Source organism: Heteronotia binoei, chromosome 8, assembly GCF_032191835.1.
Source record: "Heteronotia binoei isolate CCM8104 ecotype False Entrance Well chromosome 8, APGP_CSIRO_Hbin_v1, whole genome shotgun sequence".
Classification (NCBI taxonomy): domain Eukaryota; kingdom Metazoa; phylum Chordata; class Lepidosauria; order Squamata; family Gekkonidae; genus Heteronotia; species Heteronotia binoei.
In genome coordinates, this window is record NC_083230.1 from 83,624,496 (window position 1) to 83,643,532 (window position 19,037).

The 19,037-nt window shown below is 45.5% G+C and overlaps 1 protein-coding gene across 1 annotated transcript; it reads left to right on the forward strand.

Annotated features, from left to right (window-relative positions):
* The first annotated feature begins 16,138 nt into the window (after positions 1-16,138).
* Positions 16,139-17,499, forward strand: LOC132575900 (endosome-associated-trafficking regulator 1-like). The gene has a single exon (XM_060244586.1). It carries the CDS (start codon positions 16,298-16,300, stop codon positions 17,432-17,434), a length of 1,137 nt encoding a protein of 378 aa, XP_060100569.1. The 5' UTR covers positions 16,139-16,297; the 3' UTR covers positions 17,435-17,499.
* The last annotated feature ends 1,538 nt before the right edge of the window (positions 17,500-19,037 follow it).

A 19,037-nucleotide genomic window follows, 5' to 3' on the forward strand; every position in this document is an offset into this window, starting at 1 on the left:
ATATTTTAAAGAATAATTCTGGTGGGGATGAAAATAGGCAAGTGAAGAGGAGATGGAGTGAATACAAGAAAGAGAGATGATGGAAACAAGGGCTGTCTTTCCTTCTTGGTTTCCCTTCTTCCATCATTACCTTTCTCTACTGAGACTGGCATAGGCAACAAAACCCAGCAGTGACATTAATGAAAGTTAAAGCGCAACAGAACTTAAAAAAATAGAGATGTTCCTTGACATTTTTGAGGTGCTGGCAAATTGTTTCACTTCTTCTTGCTAGTCTTCCTTTCCAACTTGATAGTGTGCCTTCTTAACCTCTCAACTCATGCACTTAGACATGTTTAGCCATTGTTCCCTATGTCCTTTATCTGTACTGCAAAAACAACAACACAGTGTTAGTTGGTGGTGGTGGTGCCTTTTGTGGCCTTCTGTCTGTGGGATTCCTTTGAGCTTTGGGGAATGTATTCATGCCCTACTGCCTATGTTCTGTGTTTTGTGATGTTCTTTTCTTTGTTTTGTGGTGCTGCAGGCTTCTGCAATTAGGCTCATACCCACAAATACTACACCTTTAAGGCCCTAAATGGCCAGGGATCCACATACCTTACTCCTTCCGGGCGCTCCTGGCCCTGGAGATCACCGGCATTGAGTGTGCAGGTCTGATCTGGGATGTTGGGGAGAGTTTGGCTATCTGGCTGGTGTACTGAACGCCTAAGACACCAGCCAGTGCCCTGTCGTCTCTGATGGAGGCTGTAGCAGGCTGGGCATTGGAGCACCCTCGACTTATTGTCTTGGGTGACTTCAATGTCCAAGCTGATGGCGCAGCCTCTGCTCGGGTGACGGACCTGGTGTCATCCATGGTGACACTAGGACTCTCTCAATATGTGACATTACCCACCCACCAGGCCAGGCACACGCTGGATTTGATCTTTGCTGCAGGAGTGGTAGTGGACTGGATTACTGCTGAGCCAGTGCCATGGTCGGACCATTATGCCCCGAAGGCCCATATTGATATGTCACTACACCTGTTTAGGCAACATGCATGTTTTGGCTCACCCTCAAAGCCTGATGGACCCAATGTGGCTTCAGATGGCCTTGAGGGATCCCTGGCCCCCTGGTGGCTCATTAGATGAGCTTGCAGAGTTCTGGAATAGCCGGCTCTCTGCAGCCATCGATGAGATCGCATCTAGGCGGCCTCTTCACCCCCACTCACGACTTGCACCGTGGTATACTCCAGAATAGCGGTCAATGAAGCGGCAGCTTAGATGACTTAGCTTAGAGACGAAGCGATGAGAACATCTTATAGGTCATTTATGCGGACCTTTGAGGTGGCAGTCAAGAACACAAAGTTTACTTTGTGGCCCGGATTGCGTCTGTGACCTCACACCCACCCCAATTATTTAGCACAATTCGGTCCTTAACTGCCCTACCACAAGGCAGATCAAATGTTAGGGAACTGGAAATCGGCTGCGAGGCTTTTGTGAGTTTTTTCATAGATGAGGTCTCCTCACTCTATCACAACCTCCCTGCCACAGTTGAAACAGTAAGTGAACCTGAGGCTCCGAGCACGTCTTAAGGTCCATTTCTGGATCACTTTGACCCACTCAGCCTGGAGGAAGTTGACAGGATTCTCATTTCTCTGTTCCCTACAACTTGCGTTTTGGATCTGTGCTGTCTTGGCTGATAAAAGTTTGCCAGATGGCGTTATGTGATCCACTTCAATCTATTGTCAACAGATCCCTCATAGAGGGGGTCTTCCCCACACCTCTTAAAGAGGCTGTGATCCACCCTCTCTTGAAGAAGCCATCTTTAGACCCGACCAATTTGGCCAACTATCAACTGGTGTCAAACCTGCCCTTTTTGGGTAAGATTATAGAGAGGGTGGTGGCGACACAGTTACAGGGTTTCCTGGAGGACGCTTCCATACTGGACCCATGTGGATGGAGGCGGTGCTGGTTGCCCTCACTGATGACCTCCTGAGACATCTGGATCAGGGCAGCTTGGCAGTATCGCTCCTACTAGACCTGTTGGCTGCATTCGATACAGTCAACCATCAGCTGCTGTCTAGCTGTCTTGTCAAAGTGGGGATACAGGGGTCTGCCTTAAATGGTTCTCCTCTTTCCTCCAAGGTCGGGGACAAAGGGCGGCAATTGGGGAAATGTTGTCTCAGAGACACCCACTTATTTGTGGGGTGCCCCAGGGGGCAGTTCTTTCCCCAATATTGTTTAATATATATATGCTCCCCCTTGCCCAGATGGTCAGGAGGTATGGGCTGGGTTGTCATCAGTATGCAGATGACACCCAGCTGTGTCTATTGATGGGTGGCCAGCCCGGCTGCGCCCCAGAGAATTTGGACCTGGTGCTGCAAGCCGTGGTATCATGACTCAGGCTGAGCCGGCTAAAGCTGAATCCAATGAAGACGGAGGTTCTCTATCTAAGTCACAGTGGCCCAGGAAGGGTGATTCCTCTACCAGCTTTCGATGGGGCGCCATTGACGCCAGTGTTGAGGGCTAAGAGCCTGGGATTGCTCCTGGTGTCCTCCTTAACTATGGAGGCCCAAGTAGCAGCCACTGCCAGAGCTGCTTTTTTTCACCTTTGGCAAACACGGCAGTTGGTTCCCTACCTTGAGCGCAGCGACTTAGCAATGGTGATCCATGCCTTGGTCACCTCAAGAATCAATTACTGTAATGTTCTCTACATGGGGCTGCCCTTGACTCAGATTTGGAAGCTGCAGCTGGTGCAGAATGCTGCAGTCAGGCTACTAATGGGGCTTCCCTGTCAGGAGCACATTCAGCCTGTGCTGAGAGCGCTGCACTGGCTGCCTGTTGTGTACCGAATCGGTTTCAAGGTCCTGGTATTAACCGTCAAAGCCCTATATGGCCTAGGACCTACCTATCTGTGGGATTGCCTTGCCCCACATGTTCCCCAGAGAGCACTGCGATCAAGCTCTCAAAAACTTCTTGCTGTCCCTGGGCTAAAAGAGGCTAGGCTCAACTCCACCAGAGCAAGAGCCTTCTCAGTTGCGGCCCCAATACTTTGGAACACCCTTCCAGAAGCCATCAGGGCCCTGTGGAATTTATCACAGTTCCGCAGGGCCTGCAAGACTTAACTGTTTCAGATGGCATATAACATCTAATGGGAGAGGGCTGCCACCACATCTGGATCCATAGTGCTTTTATTACTAACTGCCTAGGATCTGTGCACATGAGAAAGAAAGTATTACACAATCTGCCTGAAGTAGCACCATTGTCATTTATCTGATTGTTTTATTGTTTTAATATTGTTTTTGTTTACTGTCTATCTATTTTATGCTGTTTTCTTCCTTGAGTCTGTACAGAATGGGTGGAATATAAATATAATGTAAATAAATAAATAAAATACCTCCAGGACCACCTTTCTTGGTATACCCCCAAGAGGGCCTTGTGCTCTACTGATCAACATCTGCTGGTGATTCCCAGCCCTAGAGAGGTCTGGTTGTGCTCAACTCGGGCCAGGGCCTTTTCTGCTTGGCTCCAACCTGGTGGAACTCTGCCAATTTCCAACTGGGCCCTACAGGAACTACTAACATTCTGCAGCGCATGAAAGGCAGAGATGTTCCACCAGGTATTTGGTTGGAGACAGCTACAGTTAACATCTGGCACTCCAACTTCCACTCTCACTCTCCCACAAGATAGCAGCACCACCTGGACTTGACGCCATCTGGCTTTTGGGAATTGATTTTTGGGAACTGGTTTTTTTCTGTTATTTAATCTGGTTTTATCTGTTTTAGTATGCAAATTGCTGTGAACTGCCCTGAGTTCAGCTATTGGGAAGGGTGGTCAGTAGGGTTGCCAAGTCCAACTCCAAATATCTGGGGACTTTGGGGGTGGAGCCAGGAGCAAGGGTGTGATAAGCACGATTGAACTCTGAAGGGAGCTCTGGCTATCACATTTAAAGGAACCGCACACCTTTTAAATGCTTTCCCTTCCTTTGGGAAATAATGAAGGATAGGGGCTCATAGAATTGGATCCCCTGGTCCAATCTTTTTGAAACTTGGGGGGTATTTTGAGGAGAGGCACTGGATACTATGCTGAACAATTGGGGCCTCTACCTCAAAAAAACACCCCCCAGAGCCCCAGATACTCAGGGTTCAATTCTCCATTATACCCTATGGGAATTGGTCTCCATAAAGTATAATGGTGCACCCCGCAGACATTTCCCTCCCTCCCTCCCTTTCTAATGACCTTGAAGCAGGGGGAGGGCCTCCAAACTGAGGGATCCCCTGCCCCCACCTGGGGATTGGCAACCCTATAGTGGTCAAAATCCAGTTAAATAATACATAAATATCATTGGCACTGTTTGCTTGATCCCATAACATTCCATGTTATAGAACCCGTCTTCTGTCCATCACTGCCATCACTCACAGCAGTTCCATTCTAGTTTGATCCAAGCTGGCTAACTGTTAAAAGTACAGTAAAGCTTCACTAGGACTGATTATTCCTGTCTACGTTCATGACTCTGTATGCATGGTGGGCAGGGCTTGAAGCATGTTCATGTATGACTCCACCCGTTGATTTCCCCCTGTCCATAGTTGCCTCCCTTCTCTTTGCTGCACCCAGTCACATATAGGATGACTGAGGACATGGCTTGTCTTCCTTACTATAACTCTGTGAGGTTAATTCTTACTTTCCCCATTTTACTGCTAAAGACTGAAGCTGAGAAATAGACATTTGCCTGGTGACTCCATAGCTGGACAGGATTTTGAATCCAAGATCCCTGTGACCATAAACATTCTGTCCACCAAACTGCCAAGAGATTCATGCAAACTTTTAACCAGTTAATATTCGCATCTTTAAGCAAGTTCTAAATAGTGAGTGCTTATAGCTGTATTAGACTAATTAAACAAATTAGTCTGTGACCACCTGTACCTTAGAAATCAGTTCCTTATTCATAAATGTTCAGCTCCCCAGACAACAGCTAAAACTGATTTGTTTTTGTCTGTTTTTTTTTTAAAGCTGACAAAAATATTCCTGGCAGCACACAGAACTGCAATAACAGTCTGCCAACAGGTTACATTAATATCACGTGAACATACTGTTGCCCCTGCATGCCTTACAGACAAAGATAAAAAGAGAAATTGCTTTAAATTGCAGGTGGACAAGCATGACATGAAAATTAAGTGCTATTTTGATTAATGGAGGAAATTTGTTCGAGCTTGTGCTGAAATCTCTGGAGACTGTTCTAAGATCAAAAGTGCCTAAGGATCATTTCACTAGTAAACCGCTAATGGCAATGTAAGTATTGCAGACTTGTCCTATGACTCCTATGGGAATTCGGAGCTGTGGAGATTAATTTTGTTAGGCTGGTTTTTTGCCATGTTCTCTGAATATATGAGACACTAAATTGGCCCTGAGGGTGAGGTGAACAAAGCGGATCAACCCAGAGTCAGTCCCAGTGAGATTTTAGTATTGTTCTGTCACTTTCAGATTCCCAAAATAAAGTTGGACACCATTTTTGAAGACTAATTTAATAATACAAGCTACTAATGGTTTTTCAAAAGCTCTGATTCAGTGTGAGATTTCCCCTTTCACTGTATCTCCATGGCAGAAAAATATGGACCTTACATTTCTGACATAGGTAAGAGGCCTACCACAAAATAAGATAACAACCATCAGGGAAGCATTATACTTTCCCCACCAAGATTGAGAACTGTATAGGGTAGGATAATACTGCACTGATTCTGGTCCCACGGCAGTGCATCTGGTGTGGTACTAATCAGGACTACTTTTGTAGAAAAAACCCAGCAGGAATCATTTGCATATTAGGCCACACCCCCTGAAACCAAGCCATCTGGAACTGCATTCCTATGCAGTGTGGAGGGTGGTTTGAGAAAAGGCATCGGATGCTATGCTGCAAATTTGGTGCCTCTACCTCAAAGAACATCCCCCCCAGAGCCCCAGATACCTGTGGATCAATTCTTCATTATTCCCTATGGGAATCATTCTCCATAGAGAATAATAGAGTGCCCAGTAGACATTTCCCTCCCCCCCTTTCTAAAGCAGGAGGAGGACCTCCAAACCGGGGAATCCCCTGCCCCCTCCCTCCCTCTCTCTCTCTCTCTCTCTCTCTCACACACACACACACTTACTGGGTCTGGTTCCTCCACAACTTTACTTGCTCTGAAAATGAAAGCAAAACAAACGGAGAGTCTGTGCTCTGAAGAAACTGCAGCTGACTCTTCCGCATGAAGCACTTCCTGTTTCCTGCTTCCTGCTCAATTTTAAAGGCACACATTTTAAAAACGGATCTGTTTGCAGGTTTCTAAACCTGCCAGAGCTCTAGAGGTACATGGTGACTGTGGGGGTAGGGCTACCCCCTGCAGGCCAGCTGGCTGGGGGCAGTGGGAAGCCTGTAAAACCGGGGGATCCCCCGCTGGGGATTGGGAAGCCTAGCCACTTCTGCTGGCCTGGGACCCTGCAAAGGGAGGCAGCCTTGGAGTGAGGCCGTGCCAGCTCTTTAGTCTGGGGCTGCTCTGCCTCACTTCGTGGCCCAGTTGCTAGCAGGCCATAGACCGGGACTGGTCTACATCCCAGTGGTTGGGGACCCTGTGCTAGGTGACATGTAATTCTTTTCAAACTGACAGTTTAATTTGCTGCAACACTATGCTGGTCTGTCCACACCCAGTACCCACACGTTTTTAGTACAGATAATGCAGATCAAATTTATATTTAAGGATGCTTAAATCAGCATTCATGCATGGTCAATAGCTAGTGCAGATAAGATCTCTAAGAACAGCCAGATTTTAGTCCAGTATCCTGTAGTGGCTAATAGTTGATACTATGGTAGAAAGAGCATAGGTTGTTCATGGACTTTCTGTCATGGAAAGCACATTTGTGAGCCTGGATCTGCTGAGGCAAACTAGTATGAGTGTACCCAGCAGAGAATCTGGCCCTGTGTCTAGTCTGCAGTTATCTTTTTTGTTCTCTTGTGCATATCAAAGATTAAAAAACAGTTTTGTTGTAAAAATTAAAACAGACAACTTCCACAGTGTTCAGCCTCAAAATACTCAGTCAGCTTAATGGATGCCAGGATGTTGCCAAGCCTCCCCTTCCCCAAAAAAGTAATTGTGGGTACAGAGAAGAATTTAGGCCTACCAGATGCCTGTTCTCACTTTCCTCTTTCTGTTCATGGGTTTCAACCCACTCCAACCCCTCAGCTCATTTTCTCTTTCTTTTTCTCTGCCTAATTCTCTCCCCCCCACCCCAATTTGTGTATAGGACAGCTATTTTGCCACCCTTAAAATGTACATGTGCATAAACACCCACAGATAAATAGCAGAAGCTTTCTTCATCTTTTCCCATCAATCAAAGTCAGCATAAAAGCTCTTCTATCACTGCCCCATCAATCTTATCCAAGTTTTTAGCTAGTTTGGTTTAAATTAGAGTGACTATTATATTTAGGAAGACTACCAAGGTTTGTCTGCATGTCCTAAAATCAGCTGAACATGTGTCAAGGAATAATGGAACATCACAATCTCTAAGCATGCAAATCTGTACAGTACCTTCTCTCAAGTATTACTGTTACAGTCTGTGCAAAGACTGTGTGAATTGTGATTACATATCTTTCAACAGTACTTGTGAAGTTGCGATCGTCTAGGGTTGCCAATCCCAATTGGGGGCAAGGGATTCTTTGGGTGGAGGCCCTCCCTCTGCTTCAGGGCTGTTAGAAAGTGGGGGGAGGATGTCTGCTAGGCACTCCATTATATTTTACGGAAACCAGCCTCCACCTCGAAAGTCCCCCGGTATTTCCTGAGTAAGACCTGGAACTTTACAGACATCATTGGTGATTTAGTTTGTGAAAGACAATGACATAATCCTTCCTGTGCTCCATGCCATTGTTTTCTCTAATACGTGTTTGGACATGTTCTGTCATTTTATATATTTTTAAAAAGTTGTCCACAAGGTGTGAGCTCTTTTGCCCATGTTTTCTAATGCAACTTCACATTTTATGCAAATCAGAGTGCTTATTAGCTCAACAACTCAACTTTTCAGCTTCTCTTCTTCTGACACAATAATGCCTCTCTTCATAAGCTCTGTGCTATGTAGTAGTTGTGTAAATCAGAAACTTGAACACAATAGAATGAAGTGCTCCAATTGCAAGATTCCAAAAGGGAAAAAAGAGCCTGGCAAATGGCAGGAAGGTTATTCTACTCTAAATGGCACCAGCCTCCACACATATTGCTCCTTACCTTGTGACCATACAGAGAGCATAACATGTGCTTATAACTGAAAGGTGACCTTGGTGTGAATTGTGAAGCAAAGACATGCATGCAGAATGGGAAACATGCAACCAGAGAACATTGTGGGGATGATTATGCAGATCAGCCATATAGCAAACCAGAAGGTAAGGTGCAAATATTTAAGGAATAAATTGCAGTTCAAATATCCATTATTATTGTTATGACAGGGCATGGGATTGTTGCCAAAAGCTCAGCCCTACAGTATATTCAGGGAAATGTGGGAGGCACTAGCTGTCCTCCCACACAAAATTTACCCAGACCCCATTGTTCATCATTACCTGCTGCAAATTTGGTAGCAGGTGGCTATACGAGGAAAGGCTGAAGAGTCTGGGACTTTTTGGTGTAGAAGAGATGACTAAGGGGGGACATGATAAAGGTTCATAAAATTATGCATGGGTTGGAGAGAGTTGACAAACAGAACTTTTTTCTCTCTCTCTCCCAAAACACTAGAACTCAGAGGCATCCAATTAACCTGATCAGCAGTAGGTTCAAGACAGACAAAAGAAAATCCTTCTTTACACAATGCGTTATTAAAATGTGAAATTTGCTGCCAAAGCAGGTAGTGATGGCCACAGACATAGACAGATTCATGGTGGATAGGTCTATCAGTGGCTACTAGCCTCAGTGACAAAAGGGAATTGCCACATTCAAAGGCAGTAAACTTCTGAATATTGATGCCAGGAGGCAACAGCAGGGAAAGTCCTTGGCCTCTATACCCTTTTGTTGGCCTCCAGAAGTACTGTTTGCCCACTGTGTGTTAGGATGCTAGACTAGATGAGCCACTGGTTTGATCCAGTAGGTCTCTTCTTAATGTTCATTTATATTGATAGCAACTCTGTCCTTTCTCAGAACCAGGCGCTGAGTGTGTCTCATCAGCACACCCACTGCTGATATTTTCTTTTCCCAGCATTGCTGGGTGGGTGTTAATGTTTCTGCCTTTGTGTACAGTGTTTGTTGCATTGTGCCCTATAAGAAATTGTGCAATGAGAGGGGATTATTATGGAGTGTCCACATGCGACTCAGTGAGGATGGTCCTGTGTATTCATTCAGGAATAAGGCTGCCAGCTGGGCTGACCAGGGAAAATATATCCTGTCCATTTAGTAGAGTTGTATTATACAGAAATAAGCAATTGAACCTTTTCATGGCAAGAAGGTAATAACATCTCATTAAGCCTGTATGCAAAGGGCAGAATATTTTTCTGCAGGCAGTTGGCAACCCTAGTCCAGACACTAAATAACACCAAGCATAATTGGATAAGAAGTAAGTGTGCAAAGTACAGCCTGATCTCATCATATCTCAGAAGTTAAGCCATATCAGTGCATGCAGGGCTGGCCCTAGACTGTCTGGCAACCCAGGCAAGGCTAATTTCTTGCACCCCTCCTGCACTGATAACATCACTGAGTCACATGGGGAGATGCCCAATTTGGTGACCCCAGAAGACTGGCACCCTAGGCAGCTGCCTAGTTTGCCTAGTGGCAGGGCCAGCCCTGAGTGCATGGGTGGGAGATCACCAAGGAAGACTCTGCAGAGGAAGGCAACGGCAAACCATCTGCTTCTCACTTGCCTTGAAAACCTCTTGCCAGGGTTGCTATAAGTCAGTTGTGATGACGGCACTTATGCATGTAAAGCCTTCTCAAAGCATTGCAAACTGGGTTTGCATTATTTAAGTGTGACCACAATGAGAGTATCCCTAATCCCTAAAATACCAACAAATACTCTTCAGTCATTGCTTATCTTTATTTATAAATGAGCAACTCTGCAGTCTCCTAGTATAGTGCTAGTGGCTTTTTTGATGTGTGGTGTAAACAAGCAGCAGAAGGTGTTTGTGAGACCTACAGACATATATAGTGTTAATTTCACACAAACAAGAGTGTTGTTGTGCCTCTTCCCAAGGGGAAGTGTTACAGTGGTAGAACAGTGTGTGAAATAATTTCTCCCAAGTCATTATCTTGTACTAGTGTGGATGGTGCTTGCGAGTTTGCAGCAGCTAGTGTGAATGCGTCTATTACTGCAGGGCTTGGCCTAAAACATGGCCCCAAAACCATGGCCTATGGCAAAGGAAAGTTAGTTTTCAGTGAGTGCTAATTTTTAGCAGATGGTCCCCTGATAACTCTGCAAAGTACTGAATGGAGGGGAATAGGGTTGCCAATGTCCAAGAAAGGTCAGATCTCCTGGAAGGACAACTGGTCTCTGGAGAACAAAGATTAGTTCCCCTGCAGAAAATGCCTGCTTTGGAGGGTGGATTCTATGGCATTATACCTCACAGAGACCTCTCCCCAAACTCCTCCCTCCCCAGGCTCCACCCCCCAGTTGTAAAACCCAGAGTTGACAACATTAAGGGGGGGGAGGTGTGTGTGTGTAAGAGAGAGGGAGGAGGGGATTTGGGTTTTGGACATACAAAAGTGGATGTGAGCTGGCTTAGCTCAAATACTTGAAGCATACAGGATCTCTCCCTCAGGAGATAGTGGATTTGCTGCCCTACAAGAGCACCTGCTTGACTTCACCTGTGCTGTGCTCTTCTTGTATATTTCTAAATAAAGCAAATACAACAATAATACCATCAGCCTTCAGTGTTCCTTCTTCCTTCCAAAGGGAACCAACTCAAACACAGCTTCGCTTGGAAATTCTCCCAATTTAAAGAAATGGGGAATGCAACCTACTTTCTTTGTTTCTCCCCAGAACAGTTAGAATAGCTGCAACCCACTATGATATTTCCCTGTAAATTAAATGCCAGTCCATACATAATGGACATGAGCAACTGGAGTACCTGCCCCGGGGCCAGAACTCACACTCCGATTTCTGCCCCTTTCATTGTAGGTCCTCAGTAAACTTCATTGCCTGATATTGGTTGCCTTCAGTCTGTTGGGGGTATGGGAACTGATAGAAGCTGGAGGTGGTAGGGGTTTTGTAACCTTTTTTCTCTGTCTCATGCTCGCTGTGTCATCTAGCAGGTCTTGGTGCACATCCCTTGCGTTTCTAAATCTTGTCCCCTCCCTCCCTCCACCATGTGGGCTGATCACGGCTCAAACTTTTAATTCAGATGGTAATTGAAATAATAATACGGGCAGAACCCTTCTGTCTCTGATGCTGCAGCTGGCTTTATGGAGCTATGAATAGCTCTGAGTCACGCTCTGAATATGGTTTCACTTCCAACCATTTGTTTTGTTTTGTGGGGTTTGGGGTTTTTTTTGGAGGGGGGTTGCATTGCTCCTATGACTACTAAGGGAAAAAAGCCATTGCTCCCCTATTCTGCCCCCAAATGTAACCAGTTAGAGATAGGTGTATTAAAATTCTATTTAAGCATCACAGAATGAGGTGACCTAAAGAAATCAGTCAATAAACGATCATTGAGAGGACAGATGGGGACGCTTGGCAGATACTTGGTCTATTTATAATGATGTTTTTAAAAGCGCATTTGATTGCGTTCCCTCTTCATACCCTTCATATGCAACTTGTTGGCTAAGCAAAGTGAGACTGGGTTTAGCTCATATGTTTAGCATTTTCGGCTGGTTAGTTGAGCTATAATTTGAGCCCCACCCCCTTGAACAGGTATGTATATTCCAATTTTTCTTTACCTATCCATCTGGTGAAACCTGGTATGCAGAAGTCCATACTTTAAAGTTGAAAATTAGTCTGCCCTATTCCCCCATTTCAGGACCAGCCAAAGAAATTTTAGTGCCTGAAAACCCAAATGGTTTCTCCTCAATTATCAGTTAACATGGGAGTACAACCTCCAGGATTTCCTTCTTTGCAAATCCCACTGAAACCAATGGGGCCCTGTTGTGCAAAAAATCTAAGACCCCTGAATGATCAGACCAATAATACAGCTAGTCCAGCAAGCCGTTTCATGCAGTGAAACATGACTCCCAAAGGGCCAACAAACAGGGTACCAGGGCCAGATCTACATATTTTTTGAGTGGAGGCAAAATCCAAAAATGGTGCCCCCACTCAAAAAATGGGAGGCAAGTGATCTGCCTTGCAGGGATACAGCAAAGGCAGGCAGGGTATTTAAATGGGGAGGGCTGCCTTTGCTGTCTTCCCACCTTGCAGGGAGATGGCAGAGGCAGGCAATCTGACTCCTCCCCATTTAAAGACCCCACTGGCCAGTGGGGGGGGGGGAGCCATGGGGCTGTTTTTGCCGCTTTTTCACAAGGCAGAGGCGACAAAAGCAGCTGATCTTTCTCCCACCTGCCCCAATTCAGTGCCTCCCCGTGGCCTCTGGGGCTTGCGCCCCCTCCGCCCCCTCTGCCCCCCCCAGCAGTGTTGGATTAAACTCTGTGGAGGCCCCTAGGCAGTCAAAATCTCTCAGAGTTGCAAAATATCTCAGAGTTGGAGCACCCACTCTGCCACCTGTGGCCCCTGCTGCAGCCTGCAGGCATTTTCCCAAAAGCCTCTTTGACAAAACTGCAGGGGGGAGGCAAACTTGGCGATGCCACCAGCAGTAGCCACACCAGGCAAGTTCAGCAAAGAGCGGCTCAGTTGCTGGCTGCACGTTCAGGCTTGGAGGGCTTCAAGTAGGAGGAAAACTGGGGGGGAAGGCATGTGGGCCCATAGGCCAGTGCCTATTTGATCTAATTGTTAATCTGGCCCTGCCCCCTAGATTCAGCCCTACAGGGTACAGAGGCCAAGACTTTACTAACTTTGGCTATTGGCTACTAGCCACTGATAGACCCCTCTTCCATGAATCTTACGGTTGCTGACTCCATGCTTGGATATTCATGGAGATTTGTGGGGGAGAGCCTGGAAAGAGCAGGTTGTGGGGGCAGGAGGGACCTCAGCAGGGTATAATGCAATAGAGTCTACCTTCCAAAGCAGCCATGTTCTCCAGGTGAACAGATCTCTGTAGTCTGGAGATCAGTTGTAATACCAGGAGTTGTAATTCCAGGCCCTACCTGGAGGCTGTCAACCCTAATGGATCTGTCTAAACACACACATACACAGCCTTAACATCATCTGTACTTCTGGCCATCACTACCTCCACTTGCAGTGAATTCCACATTTTGTTGAGTAAAGAAGTGTTTCCTTTCTTCTGTGCTGCATCTGAAGCCAGAGAGGGCCAGGCAGGGGCAGGCCGAGCCACACATTCTCTTGTCCGGACCTCTCCCACTTCAAAGAGAGCCGGGAAAGAGACTGCCTCCTTCTTCTTCACAAGAAAGAAGGAGGCAGCCTCTTTCTGGCTCTCTTTGAAGCAGAAGGGTGGGCTGAGTGTTCGAGCAAAGCCAGAACTGCGTTCCTGTGCGTTCCTGCTCAGAAACAGCTCTGGTTATACCTTTTATTAGGACCTGCCAAAATACAAGAAATTGAGTTACTGAAGAAAATAACATATTGGCTGCATTAGCAACTGCATTAGGCAATACTACCATGATTTTACTTATATGATGCTTAATTTAATGAACCAACTAAAAGTATTCTCCAGTATTCTTAATATAAGTATTACATTGTTCCTTTTAAGCAACTTCTACATTCTCCTGGGCATCTGAGATTCATTTGATAATGAATGGTTGTTATATTATCATCTGGCTTGCTTCCATTTTTGCTTTGTCTTCTCACATGCTGGGAAGTGACCTAAACATCCTAGGCAGACATCGTGGCCTGAAATATGTGGATTTTCTCTGTTCTCACCCTCTTGGTTTTGTTTTGTTTTTTAATATCCAGACTGATTAAGAATTTGGGGGAACCTGAAAGTTTGCACAATGAGTTGTTTTGGTTGGTCTCAATAAAAGAGTTTGATATTTAAGTAGGCTAATTTCATGACCAAACTAGATAAGACTGTAGTACACCTGTGTGTCAGGATCAGACCATCATTGAGAAATGATATATTTAAAAGCAAGGCATGGAGGGTAAGCCAAACCTTTTGCCTGCATTCCTCTCCCAAATCAGATCTCCCCAGCTCTCCTCCCGGTGGGGCTTTGTGATCGGAAATAAGCAACACTTCCACATATGCTACAGCAGGGACCCTCATGTCTCTTTTACCGGGCCCCATGGCGGAAGTGAGACTCAACACCTCACCATGGTTTGCAGTTCAATAAAGTCTTTGTATGGCCACAACAGTGTTTCTGTCTGCTTGTGTCCATGACGGGATGAATGACCAGAGTTCCCTCTCCACCCTCTCCCTCTCCAGCTGGCCTGTCACAGCTGGCTGCTTCAGCACAGGAGTGGTTCAGGATTGCTCTGTAAGGGTTCCACTGGAAACTTAGAAGAAATAAGGTTTTTGAAAATGTCCTTTTATTGCTCAGTAATTAGAGAAATCAGAAATTTAAAATGGAAGAAATTAACCATAGTATTTTCCACAAAGATCTATATTGGAATTGATGCTATGACCTGCCACCAGAGATAAAATGTGAAGTCACCAAATTTGCAGAGTTCAAAGTTGATGGAGACTGAAACAGACTTGAGACAAGGTCTAGAGCAGTGGCCCCCAACCTTTTTGGCACCAGGGACTAGCTCCAGGGCCAGCCCACCCACTGTAGCCCCAGGACCAGCAGGGTGGAGGCACTGAATTCAGCCTCCCTCCTGCCCTACCTCCTAGGCCCCAGGAAGGGGCAGTGAAGCGCCGCCTTCCTGGGCTCTTTAAAGGCTGACACACACACACACACCGCCAATCAGCTGATCGCTGGGAAAAAGCACACAGGAGGCTGGCCGCTCCTACGCCTCTCTGGTGCGCTCACAATCAGTGCTGGGGGAATAGGAGCGGCCAGCCTCCCACATGCTTTTTCAGTGGGTCACTCATTGCTGCTGCCCCCAGCGCTGATTGTGAGCGCACCAGAGGGGCATAGGAGTGGCCAGCCTCCCGCCTTGTTTTTTCCACTAATCAGCTGATTGGTGGTGGGGGGTCGGCCTTTAAAGAGCTCAGGAAGGCAGTGCTTCACCGCCCCTTCCCAGAAATTAGAGGGAGGAGGAGGTGCTGCAGGGGGGGGCGTGTGGTGCCGTGTGGAACCACAAGGGGGAGGCCCTGAGCGGCTCAGTTGCTAACAGGCCATGGACCAGTACAAGTCTGTGGCCCAGGGGTTCGGGACCCCTGGTCTAGAGGATCTCTCTAATCTGGGTGAATGGGAAACAAAACAGAAATGTGTAAGCAAAGGTAAACTGAGTCCCACTGGGGCAAAAATTATTTTCTCCACATATACAGAGGGAGTCTTGACCGGCAGTGACTAGCCAGAAAAGAACTTTTGGGTTGTATGGTATTTCCTTTTTCCAGAGTTACAGCTGGCCCTTTCTATTTTGGCCTTCTAGCATAACCCAAAGACACATCTATTCCAATGGGCCTTCAAAATTAAATGATTAATGATGTTTTGGTTTACACATGACACTTTTTAGTGGGTGAGGGGAGGATCCAAAACTGAAGATCACAAAAACTAGCATTGACCAATAAAATTCTGGCTAGGGTGACAGGCTGGCAGGTATGGCCTTCATAGCAAAAAGAACAATGGCGTGTGGACCTTACTTATTAGAGAGTGGACTCATGATACACAATATAACATCATAAACCTCAATGCATAGGAATAGCACATCACACCAGTGCTATCACTGCTCAAGAAGGAAAGCCTCCCAAGAATTCTTTAAAATCACTTGAGATGACCCACTCTAAGCTGCCCCAGCCTGTTTTGTCTTCTATTTTATCACTTGCTCTGAAGATAAGATGTAGTACTATGACCTATCCAAACTTATATAAAGAGTCAGAATAGGTTTCTGATACCAGTTGTGAACTCCACTCATACTACTAGTCACTGGCTGAAAATACTGTAAAACCTATTCCAGCTGTGCTGCTTTCCCAAGCCAGTGAAGTCACAAAATGAAATGCAGTCATCTGATGACATCACAGATCAAGGTAATTTCTGTTTCCTCCACCATTAAAGATAAACACACACATACACGGTATAGATTCAGATGCTTCAGTATACCATTAAATTGTGCCAAGGCCAACAGCAGAGGCACTATAGTCCACAGGGCTGGCTAAACCACTGGACCAAAAGTGGGACCTGGCCTAGTGGAAGGATGCCACGTCTGTAGGATCCAACTGTTCTCAAAAAATGCCACGCCCACTTCTCACAGGCTATTCACATTTCCGAGGCCTGAATGAGGAGGAAGAGGAAATCCAGCCCTGCTACTATCACCACTATACATCACCTTCTCCTGATCACATCAAGAATCTCATCAGCTCTGGAGACAATCAGCTGAAGGATTCAGATGACCGAGCCACATTTTTCTTGAAAGGGATGCCTAAAAATAAGAGCCGCTTTACAGGGAGACAACACGAACTGAAAAACAGAAGTTACCAGAAAAAAATGGCTAGGCAGATGCTGGGCCTTGAAGAAGTACCTGTGTCTTCAGAACAACTGGGCTTGAGCTTGGAGTTTCAAGGGCCATCATACCAGGAAGCAGTAGTTGCTGAAAATCTATCAGATGATGATGACAACTGGAGAGAAAGATACCCACCCTCTGCCTGTGACAAAGTACATCCATCCAGGGTGTCCAGTGTGACCCCAGGCAACTCTTACAGTTACAACTCACCTACTGTTGCAGGGGTTGAGGCTTTCTCTTTGTGGCCATTCAGTGATAATGACTCATGTGATGGCTGTCCCACTCACACCAAGGCAGCTGAAAGCTACGCTCCCCATGAGGAACCTATAGAAAATGTGGAGTGTACCTCCTCACATCTGAGCTACCAGGATCTTGAGGAAGAAAATTCTATGCTGAGGAGAAAGATCAAAAGGATCCAGAACTTCTCGGAAAGTCAGACACAGATGGTGAGAAACCTTGAGAGGAAACTGCAAGCCACAGTCAGTAAAGAGGAAGAAGCTCAGGATTTGGAAGCTTTGGTGCAGCAGGCAGAACACAGTCTCCAGGCCATGACTCAAAGAGCTTTGAAGGCAGAGAGTGATCTTGAAAAGGCAAAACAGGAGATATACTTCCTCCATGCTGAGCTATCATGCTATAAGATGGAGAACGAAAGTTTGCGATCTGGCCAGTCCAGCAACATGGGAGCAGTAAAACACCAAATAGATGTTGCTTTGCAGAATCTCCTCAGAGTCACCAACCATGCACATGCTACCATCCATCAGATGGTCTTTGGAGCTGAAACACTGGCACTTGTTGCTGATCTCCTTAAATCTGTAGGCAGAATGTCTGAAATTGAAACTGAAAATGGAGCAGAGAAACAAACGTAGAGGACTTCTCTCCCATGAGTGCTCTATCTTCCTGTAGTCTGATTGAGACTTAAATCTTTTGCTCTCATGTGTCAAGACATTGTATGGCTTCCAATAATCTCTCTTTTCCCTGCAGAAGTACTTTTATTACATCATGGAATACTGATTTCATTTTCATATACTAATGCCTTGGTTGCTCTATTACAAAACTGCATTATAGGAGGATAGCACAATGTATGGGTCCCCTGATTCCTTTGTGGGGCTGAGTTTAGCTGTGGTCTAGAATTAACAGTCCATAGATGAGATAAGGAAGGATGCTTTTCCTCATGAAGCTTTAATGACCCTTGATGTACTCTCATCCTATTTCTGTTAATGTCGAAGCACTGTTCACATGGAAACTAGAAGGAAGGTCTTTGTAATGTGCATGAACATTCTGAAAGTGCAGCTTTTCCATTCACATTACAGAATTTGAAGCAGGAGTCTTAACTGTACTGGTCAGTAATATTCAGAGTAACTTAATAGAGAGCCTTTTCAAAAGTGAGCCTTATATTTATGTGAGCATGTGGCATTTAAATGATCACTATTGCTGCAGCAAATAAATAAAAATGGCAGACATTTGTAATCTGAATGAGCATTCTGGAGCATTTACTCCAATGTGAAAATGCCTCACAGTTGAGGACTTGCTTCCTGAGCCCCGTACTGGCCTTTTGCTTATGCAATAGCCCACAGTATACTGAGCTCATCAGAGCTTAGAAACTAAACAGAGTCTGCCATGGTTGGTATTTATATGGAAGACCATCAAGGGAGACCAGGGTTGCTATGCAGGGGCAGGCAATGGTAAACCAGCTGTGCCCTTCTCTTGCCTTGCAAACCCCTTGAGTGGCTGCAACTTGATGGCACATTATTGTTACTACTACTATTATGAATTGTCACAGTCAGATATTTTACTGGTAGATGTGTTCTGCAGTTTGAGATCCAAGTTCTCGGGAACTGCAGATGTATCTTCACAGGATTCTTGCTGTTCCAAGCAACATTGTCTTCTGGAGCTGAGCAGGTGTTATTTGTTCAATGCCCAGAATGTCCAGGTGTTTCTTGAGACTTCCAGGTTCTGCTTCAAAGGCTCCAATGACAACTGGCATGATGGTAACCTTCTCACCAGAGGTGCTCTAGCTCTATTTGTAGGTCTTGGTATTTTGTGATCTTTTCCTGTTCTTTCTTTTCTATTCTGCTGTCTTCTGAGATTGCAATGCCAATGATCCAAACCCTATTTTTATTTTTTGTATTTTTTGAATAATCATGATATCAAGGGTTTATGCTCCAGGTGCTTGTCTGTAATCAGATGTCTCAAAGAATCTCTGTTTCATCATTCTCCACAACCTTGTCTAGTTTGTACTCCCATGAATTTGGCTGATGGTAAGCCATACTTCATGTAAAGATTCCATTGCAACATAGCTGTATTGTGGCATTCTTTATAGTCAGTTTGAAGAGTTTTACCATGTGATCATCTGTTTCATCCGTTGTATTGCAAAGTCAACATTTGCTGTTATCACAGGTCTTCTGAATCTTGGCTTTCATAGTATTCAAGTGCCTGCTCTTGTACAGCTAGAATGAGTAGTTTCTTTAA